Source organism: Sabethes cyaneus, chromosome 2 (assembly GCF_943734655.1).
Source record: "Sabethes cyaneus chromosome 2, idSabCyanKW18_F2, whole genome shotgun sequence".
In the NCBI taxonomy this organism is placed as follows: domain Eukaryota; kingdom Metazoa; phylum Arthropoda; class Insecta; order Diptera; family Culicidae; genus Sabethes; species Sabethes cyaneus.
The window spans coordinates 133204657-133215200 of NC_071354.1; the positions used below are offsets into that span (position 1 = coordinate 133204657).

General features: G+C 37.9%; 1 protein-coding gene across 1 annotated transcript in view; it reads right to left on the reverse strand.

Annotated features, from left to right (window-relative positions):
* The window catches only part of LOC128736020 (homeobox protein araucan), a 110533-nt gene extending 101313 nt beyond the window's left edge, over positions 1 to 9220 (reverse strand). Inside the window, exon 1 of the mRNA XM_053830504.1 lies at positions 9023 to 9220. Within this exon, the coding sequence (XP_053686479.1) occupies positions 9023 to 9121 (99 nt within the window). The 5' untranslated portion in view covers positions 9122 to 9220. The remainder of the gene's footprint in view (positions 1 to 9022) is intronic.
* Positions 9221 to 10544: the final 1324 nt, after the last annotated feature.

Below are 10544 nucleotides of genomic sequence, written 5' to 3' on the forward strand. Positions count from 1 at the left end.
CTAAGTTTTATTTGCAGCGTTATGAATTTGATGTTGAAAATCATCTGAAGATTGTAGTTAAATTTATATTGTTACTTGAGTTACGTTGCAGTTCAGTGTCTTGACAAGCATTGTTAAATGGTATTGTTAAATATCCGGAGCGCAACTTGCTATTATTTGTAAAAAATGCAATTTTATTGCGCAAAATTAGTTAAAATGGTTTTTGGCAAAGCTCGCATACGGTCTTGGTATTTTGGGATTATCCGCAAATCAAGTCATTTTTGGATGTCGTCATTTCGCGCGGATCAGCTGCCGATCAGCTAGACCAGTGGTGCCTAGGCATAGGCATAATGCGGGCCAAATCAGATCGCTCCATGAATGCCGCGGGTCGCAATGGCCTCTGACCTTCCATGCACTTAACCAAATGTTAAATATGCGGCTGTAAAAACAATTTTCTAGGAATCATTACAAGATTTAAGCCGGAAAGTACTCAGATCCACAGCATGCACGAGGCATTACGACTAACTTGAGTGACTCATAAGTTCACCATCCCGCAAATCAGTCCGCGGGCCGCACGAATCATCTTGAAGGGCCGCATGCGGCCCTCGGGCCGCGTCTTACCCATCACTAAGCTAGACCAAATCGGCTATCGAACAGAACAAATATCTGGTGAATATTGCGGGATGGGTAGAACTTCCATGTAAGTTTTAACCTGACACAAGCTTGACAATTCGGAGCAGATTTTTAGACTATTTTAGTCTAACCGCTGATTGGTTGAATAGGACTGCTTCACACTGGTTCACAGTGGTAACACTGCCAGGCAACGTGATTTTAAGCGTAGCCATGCTGTAGAATAACTTTTTCGAGACTCTGCCCGTATGTGGCCATTTTTGCGCAGTGATTGGCTCAATCGCATCAAATGAAGCCGATACTATTATCCAATGATGGATTCGTTTGGTTTCAACAGTTCATAATGAATAACGACTTGTATGTCTTGAATATTCGACCAGGCCAACAACGTAGGAGCATGACCGAGTAGTCCTCATTACTTTCTGTTTCTTTGGATTGCTGTAATAAATGCATTTTTCATCTAAAGTCGAAAAAAAACAATGTTTCTTGAAATGCCTTGCTTTTGCATCATTCCCAACACAAACAATTGTTTGAAAACAGCTTAACGGGCCACTCCTAAATCTGAAGCAAGGTCTTCTTGCGTTTTGCAAGGATTCTACTGAGCTTCTAATTCAGCGTCCCAAAAGATTTTTGAGCTTCCTTCGCGAGAACGATTGTAAACATCGACGTCACAGTCGAAATTTCTTCTTCGTCACACGAGAAAAGGTATGAAAGTTGGCTGCTGAAATTCTTTAATGAAAAAAAAAACGTAAATAGGTCTCAGCTCATTGTTATTGATTGCGCATGATAGCCAACTAACTAAAATATTAATAACAATTTAACATTGTAAACATGGATGTTGGTAATGGATAGAACGGGAATAGACAATTACGTCGAAGCAGCAACAGACCCTACCATTAATGACAGTTTTCGATTTGAACGATCTGCAGACGGAGCGCCAAACGACATGCAACACACGCCTGTATATAGGCAATTCGAGTACGCCGCCTCACAGATTCATGTGAATGAATAGAGAAATATACATGCTGTATATAGCTTGCGTCACGGTTTCCAGTGAACTCTCATTCTTTACAAAAATGGTTGTACAGGTATACCGCGATAATACGTACATTTTGCCTCGATAGTACGTACATTTTCCAGCAACACTTTACTTGTTTCATCCAAGCTTCACATAGGGAAACATCATTGATTTAAAAATAAATTAAAAAATAATTGCCATACTAAATCAACACCACTAGAATATATATTTATTCAATAGTGTATGCGAATTTGGAAATTTCATGCAGTATTAAGCATAGTACAACAATGAATGCCTAAAATTGTGATTCGATAGTACGTATATTTCGAAAATACGTACGCTGAACGAAGCAAAGTGGTGTTCACAAAATCCGCCAAGAGCTATCCGTGCGGTGAAAGTAAGTTTTTGGCGACCTTCAGTAAGACGTAGTTCTACGGCAATAAAAATATTATTGTTCGAAACATTCTATAATCGCAAACTTTTTTTCATGAATACGCTTAGGGCAGTATTTTTTAGTCATTTCAAGTATGTATGCGGAAACTGACTGATATTTAACTATATTTTTGGAAGTAAAATATTTTGTGTTACCAAAAACGGATACTTTTGTTGCCAAAATCGAGACATGCCAACATCGAACCATGCTAAATTCGAAATCTCACTGTATTTGCTCTCTTAAGATAGCAGTAAATGCACTTTCTTTTCTCTACAGAATATTTATGAACTGAATAGCGGTAATGAATGTGAGTAAAATCGCAAGTTTTCGTAAAAATATTACAAATGATTTGTTTTCAAAAGATTAAGTAATTTCCGGGAGAAATTGATTGAATTGAAACATGTGGTTAAAGATTTATAGTAATAATAATAGTAATATGCTCAAATTCAACTAATCATTAAGTGAATTGCCCACTTAATTCAAAATACAACATGTTACATTCATATTTCATGTTTCAACTACATTTTCGTACAAGACTTCAGTTTGGAATAAATTCAAACAGCGTATCCATACAAGTGATCGAAAAGAGACAATTTACATGCATTTTCACTAGCAGGTTTACTTCCAGGACATCAATTTGATCTAGATTCAACTGAAACGAGCAAACCCCGACCTGTTGGGACGAGGAGAATTTATATTTTTTTCTTTGAATGGAAAAAAATTAAATAGTACTTGACAGATGGCTAATATTGGTTGTCGTTATAGGCTCGAAAAACGGAAAAGCAATGTGACTTTCTCAATAGAGACTTTCTGTAAGTCTATTGTAGTTTTTATAGTCATTAGGCGTAGAAAAGCTTTTGTTTGATTGATGTAAATAGCTGGCAAGTTTTATTAGAAACAACCGAAATAAAGTGCACAAAATGCAACACCCTTTCATCACATGGCAAAAGGAATTTCAGTTGTTTTTAAATAAAAACAATTGTAATTATAGAATGTACAAACGTTTACCGTTAAAAAAAATCGTCATATTCATAAACGAGGTTATTTTTGATTAGCACATGTTGCGCTTTATCTATCACCCAAGTAATAATTTGGGTTTTATTACACACTTATGATAGTTCTCCGAAACAAGCAAACCCTAGGTGTTACGTTCTGTTTTTAAAACTTGACCCTTTGTTTTTTGACACACTTTACAGCCAGCTGCTAGATTAGAGGACAATTGCGGGGCTAGTGCTACTCTTTTTATTCCCATTTACTCTTATAACGTCCCCGAACTAAGATTCGAGCATACGACGACTGGCTTGTTAGACCAGCATCGTACCTCGAAGCCATCTGGGAGCTTCTGCTAACCCAAATTAGTTTTAAAAACCGAGTAACCATTCTCCTCTTAATATTATTAGTAGCAATCGATCAATGCAATAGAAATTTTTAACGATAGTTCAGTAGGGTTTTCCCCACGCTCAAATAAAACCACTTTCGGTCAACTATGGACCCGAACTAGCATTGGAAAATCTTAGAAATATTCAAATCGAATGGAAGTTAAAATATCACTATAGCAATAATTGATAAAATAAAAGTATGTTTCATGCGTGCGATACAAGGGTACATGGTCCAGTCTGATTTCTAACATTATTAAGCGACAATCTGCCTGCTGTCACGTGTCCTTACATAGCACAACACAACGTACGCACTAACACCCAGCACACGCCCGTACACTCATGTGCTGCGTAGGGTTATGATTTTACGCTTAAAAAGCAGACGTCAGGAAAATTGAAAACATTTGAAAATTCACACTACACGCAGAATTATTACATACAGCGGTGACGACGCGAACTTGTATAGAAGTGTAGGAGAAATGTAACTTTTTTGAATTGGCTCTGAATGCGAAGTTTTTAGTACGACTCCTGATGGCGCTTGAGGATATAAAAAATGCCTCTATTGAAAACTGCTGCCACACACGGGTTTCCGGCGAAAGGGCTTCTGCCGGAGGATGGGTAAGGTTGGCAAACGAGTGCGAAATAGTATCGATTTTCGGATACGATTCTCGCCTTTTTGAAGAACGCACAGCCAGAAGCGTGGTGGTGGGTTATCGGGCGGTCGCTCCGACGGTATCATCGCCTCAGGGGTAAAATAAAAATCTGTTAAGGGGCTGGTTTTGGTTTAGTATTCTCTCTTCGAGCGTGGGGCGTTGATAATCGTGGGTATGAAAGTACACAACACTCATTGACTGGCAAGGAAATAATAAAAAAGTTTGCTACCTTTTTCCGGTTTTGGTAAAGACATGAAAAATTGAGTTCTGTTGAATGCATTGTAGGCTCTACGCCTTGCGAGAGTGATGATTTTTTTCCTGCAAAGTTACGTGACTTGAATGAGCGGTTTTCTTTGCGTATCAACGTATGGATTTGTATGTGAGCATGACAGTGCAGACTCAGGGAGGGTCCGGGCTGTTGGAGCGCCTTTCCCAGGGGGACTCTGATACTGTTGATTGAGAGGTTTATTCAGTTATACTATTATCGATAAATAGCAAAAATTGGTCTCGGTTTGTTTTTCGTTGTTATTTTTTTGTTCAGCTCACGCGACAATTTTTCTTTGACATATTGCGGGAATCGGTTTGTTTCGCGCTTATCTGAACAGTATACTGGAGAATTGAATCCATATTTGGCCCGTAAGGCATTTTTGATTCCTACTTCTTACGTGTATTCATATGTCATGTTATCGCGAAAGTAAGTCATACTATATTCAATCGTTGTTATGTGTTCAACAATAATGTCGTAGGAACTCAATAGGTACAGTTGATAGGTCTAGTCTTTTGTTATTGCAATATCTTTTGATCATTTTAACTTGACGAACGCAACATATGGAGAGTTTATTATATGTGCTAGGACTCTGATAATAACATTCGCTGGCAAAAATCACAACCTTTCGTGGAGATTTGGCCTAAGACCAAACCAGAAAGCGAGGTTTTAGTAAATGTTTTAATTAACTTTGCTAGAAACTATATTCACCATGGATATATTAATGGCAAAAAGACATTAACGAGCGAAAATCACGAATCCTCTTTAGAATCGGTAATAATTATAATACAACTTCGTCCATTTTTCTTTTCAGAAAACCAATCTTACGTAGTCTACTGTTGCTGTTGTTAGAAATAGGCCAAATTTGATGGACATAAAATGTACATCTCCAGGAAACTATTAGCGTTAAGTATTGCACTCCATTGCCAGCCATACATAAGCATTGAAAACCTGTTACGTGTTTTTTCGCATTTAGTGTCAAGTAGCGCTTGCACTGTATGGTTCGCTGAGTACCGTCGAAGATGGTTTGGAAACTCCAAACCATCAGAACTGGTCTACCTTCTCACTTATGAGCTCAGATTGATGAAGTTTGGGTTTACACTTTACGACCTCTTAATGGTTGGGACTTTATCTCACGGTAATGAAATATACCGTTTAGCATATTCTCAAAGTTTGGCAAATAGTAGGCACTTGAAAACTGAAGATCCGCGAGCACATATGTTTCGGTCTGAGATTTTCATCAATCAATAGCAAAATATGTGAATTCGCTTCTAATTCCAATTAATTAAAAATTAAAAAGTAAAACATTCTTTAAAGTTTTATAAACATAAAAACTTCCATTTATTATTCAAAGAGTTAGTAATTCATAAACTATAATATTTCATTAAAATGGAATTAGATAGCAACAGCAACATGAATAGCTTTATCTATGTATACAGCTTCGACTTCAAATGAATACGTTTGGTAAACTTTCCAGAATATTTCAATCTTTCCGAATTAATAAAATAGTTACTTTCAAAATAAGTAAATTATAAATTGTCCCTCATAATTATTTTTACGTACAAGCGAAGACAAAATCGGTTGATTTAATGCATTTGAACTTAAATCAGCCAAGAAATACCCTGTCAAACCAGTCCAGGATTAAACACCTAACACCTTCTAATGAAAATGTACACTCTAACGGAGAGATTTCAATTTCGTACAAATAGTTACATTTTTTTTATGTCTCTATTTGATGCACTTGGATACAAAGTTTAATTGGATATCCGCTTTTATGGTTTGCTTCAGTTGCCTCCAATTCCCAAAGACTTATGCCAGAAACCTACTGCAATTCCTATGGATTACACTCAAGTCTCTTTTTACACGGTTTTTTTTACGATTTTTGAATTAACTCGGTTTTTTTTATGATATTTTTTGAATTAACGCGGTTTTTTTTTAAACGGGTTTTTGAATTAACACGGTTTTTTTTAAACGATTTTTTGAATTAACACGGTTTTTTGAATCAGCGCGATATTTATGTTTTCTGAATTTACACAGTATTTTTTCGATGGTTTTTAAATTATAATGTTTGTATATCGTTCGGAAATTTTCTAAGAAAAGCCAGTATATGAAGTACCAAGACCTGCTACGTCTAATACGTACATTCCCAGAAAAGAATAGCGCAGAACAACGTAGGTCAGAGGGAATGGATATTACGAACCCCCTAAAACACACTCACATAATTAATAATAAAAAATAGTGTTCAATCAACAAAAAACTATCAATTTTAATCAACAAAAAACAGTAACAATGTCCCAAATTCTAATCGTAATAACCAGATCCTGTTAATTACAATTTTTCGCAACGATGGCAGCGATCGGGCTCCTAGAGCGACGATGACGAACAGCAATAGCCACAGCAGACAACTAGTCCTTTAGTTCCAGTCGCATACACAAAATACTGACACGAAATCAAGCGAGGTACGCTGGCACCGTGTTGTTGGTGTGGTGTTACGATCACAGCACATTCGTAAAGCATTTTGCCCAAGAACATGTGACGGTAATCATCGCACTCAAGCTGCAGCGATTCTAAAGAAGGGAATATATCCTTGCTGAATTATAACGTCTTGGGTATGTACTTTTTATGGCTCTTTGGTTAGCGGCATCGACGGCATCGACAGGAGTCCCAAACAACCGAGTTCGATTATCAATCGAGCAGAAGTGATTTTTCGGGTTGGAGTTTTTCACTTACAGATATAGAGTAGAAATTTTAATTAATTTTGGTTATTTGCTATCAATAATTGAATTTTATCATTATGCAACTGTGACAAATAACACAGTTTTGTGTTCCTACTACCACTTTTTTGATAGTAGGAACACAAAACTTCGCATCTAATTACACGTAAATTCATTTAAGACTGTACGAAACTATTTCGTGGTAGAAAACAACGAAAGGAATTCGTACATTTTAATTTTTATGTACTGATACAAGATTTTACATTTTTACGACGATTTTGGAATTAACACGGTTTTTTTTACAACAATTTTTGAATTAACACGGTTTTTTTACAACAATTTTCGATTTAACACGGTTTTTTTACAACAATTTTTGAATTAACGCGGTTTTTTTTACACGGCACGTATCCCCCGTGTAAAAAAAGACTTGAGTGTAATTACAATATTTATAATTATACTAGCTGACCCGACAAACTTCGTACTGCCACAAATTAACCTGTGTTGTACATAAATCATGAATCTCGGATGATCTTTGTCACAATCTCGAGTTTTGCAAGTTTCTGAGGAGTTCAACCTTAGATGATTTATTTTGGCAGTTACATAACTATGAAAGCATCCCAGGTAACCAATAAGTTATAATTATATTATATTATATTTAAGACAGTCGTCTACACCGTGTCTAAGTTGGTTTTGAGGTGCAACGCTGGTCTTACAAACCTGTTGTCGTATGTTAGAATTTCTGTTAGAGTCAATAGGATTGTAGTACTAGTCCCGCAATTGTTCTGCACTCTAACAGCTGGCTACGAAATTTGGTGAACAAAACAGAAGGTCAAGCATCGAAAATGGAATGTAGGAACCTAGGTTTTCATTTTGTATATAGCATTTCACTGATTTTTGCATGTTGCTAGATAAGCGGAACGGCACTCTCCGGACTCTGGACTGGACCAGTTCTAATCGAGAAAACTTACATCGCGTAAAATCTTGTGATCTGATCATGAATCGAAAATTAGATGCCTCTCCCTTGGAAGCTAGCAGATCGGTACCGGCAACCACTATGAGGAGCAATGGCATCACTTCCAAATACGGCGTTCATTACAATTACTGTAGATGCTACTGAATGCTGATTGAACTACATATTAGAAAGCCACGCAAACAATTATCGTGTATTTGTTTAATGTAAGTAAATTAGGATTTGCTTTGTGTTTTAAATGTAGCAAAGTACTTCGAATTCTTTTTTTCATAAACTACTAAACTGTTATTGTAAAACTGTAGGGAAAAAACGAAATATTACTTTACAGTTGTAGGATATTTAAAGCTGCATTCTCCGAAAAAAAGCTCCCCACGCAATCGGAGTAATTTATGACAACACTTATAGAGTTAGTTCTTAAAAATGCATATCACACTAACTTCAATTGTTTCAATTTTCCCAATTTTTAAATGATTTCAATTATTATGTGATTTTCACCCGCAGCTAACTGGCACAAATTCAAAATCGTTCACATGTTCGGTTCGGTTATTTTCGCGAATTGATTCCCAGAAAAAAAAATTGATAACAATCGGCAACACGTTTGTTGAGAGATTATTTGACACGCTCAGGAAGCGATAGACAGGTCAGACAGTATGGTAAATGCTGAGCTATCTCTCAGTTGCATCATACTAGGCAACCCGCAAACGATAATTTTCATTTTTTTTTCAATTGATCCAATGGATGGTCATTGTGTCCAAATGCAATCCATAGCGACCTGTGCAGACACTCTGGAGGTAGTAATTGTTCGCTGGCCGCACCTCGTTGAGCAAATTGTTGATAAACCCGTCGTGATGGATCACCGTTGAGTAGAGCTAATTAGAGTACCTTGTTATCATTCCAAACAACATATTTTCGACCTTCGAGACAATGCGACTGGCGATGATGTACACTCAAAAATATTGGCCATTTGCTTCGGGCGTCACTCACCTGAGTAGTGGGCGATCCACGGAAAGGAAAATGTGACATGGTTTTCTCTCCGTTTAGAATGTTGGATCGCCGATCACTGCCTATCACTGTTTCGATCATTCACCCTGTGCTTGTTTCCTTCGGGACACGGGTTGAACGGTATTCTCATCTGCACAAAATTTACCACTAACAACACACTAATTAATTTTGCGTGGTTTGTTGTTTGTTTCGGTGATCGATGCTTTGGTTTCTATTCAATTACTGCTTTTCTAAAACTTAAAACCATAGTAAGCAAGCTGCAACCGTTGGTCACTAGAGGCGCTAACATGGAAAACGTGCACTCATTAACTCTAGGTGAAATAACTTGTCACTCATGTTGTTGAACATTCTAGATTAATTTGTTTCATGTGATACTTTTCATAATCCATCACGTATGTTCTACCACAGACTACGGAAATGGCACTCCGGAACTAATAATCACTAAAAGCGTGCTATCATTGAATGATTGTTTTCAGACAGAAACAGTAACCCGCCGCAAGAGAAACACGCTGCTTGAAATCACAATCAAAAATCACGCACGTCGAACGCCGTCTAATGGCATTTAGTTCAACACGATTCCGAAACAGGCTCGAGATATCATACCGTGATACGGTAGCCGTAACTTTACTACCAATAGCTTGTAATGTCACCTGGTTGATAATTGCCACTACACAAAACCCCGACGAAACCGAACGAAACGACGGCTGCCTCTACTCTTGCTCACTGCTGAATCGCTGCTACTGCTGCACTCGTTCTCCCGCACGACATACATAACAACACAACAAAACACACTACAATCAGCATTACAACTGTCGCTACACAAAGGCCTGGGACCCGTTTCGAGCTCAACCGGCAGCTGTCAAAAAGAGGAGGTAATGGTTGACACCTCCTCCTATTTTTCTCGTATCGCCAAACTTTTCATTCCACTTCTTTTCTGGCACGCTCTCGCTTACTCGCGCTGGAGCTTTGCTTGCTTCTTTTCATTCGTGCCTAAATACTTCCACACACACCACCGCGAGCAACCATTCAAAAGAGCGGTACTTAAATAAAAGTCAACAATCCTAATTACACGTTCGTTGATCAAAGTGAGAGAAAAAACCTGCACTTCTCGCACTCGTCGTGTTCGTGCATACAACCGATGCACAGCGAACCGCGCGTGTGTGCACAACTTTTTTCCTCTCATTCATCAGTGGTTTTCTTTTTTCGCGCAATCTTTTTCTCGCGCCTCTATACCACGCTACCGTCGTCACCAACACAACAGTAACAGCTTGCTAGTACGGATGGAAAAGCAGTGGCAAATCATCGCAGAAGAAAACATAGAAACGAGAGAGCTTTTAACCGGTACGAGAGAGAGAGCTGTGGAAAGCAGGTCGTGTGGTTATGGTGGGTGGTGTGCGGAGTATTTTGATGGTAGCAAGAACAGGGATATAATTTTTGTTTTGGTGTTTGTTGGCAACGTCGGCCCCTTCAATGGTTGATGAAGAGCTTTTTGTAAACACTTTTG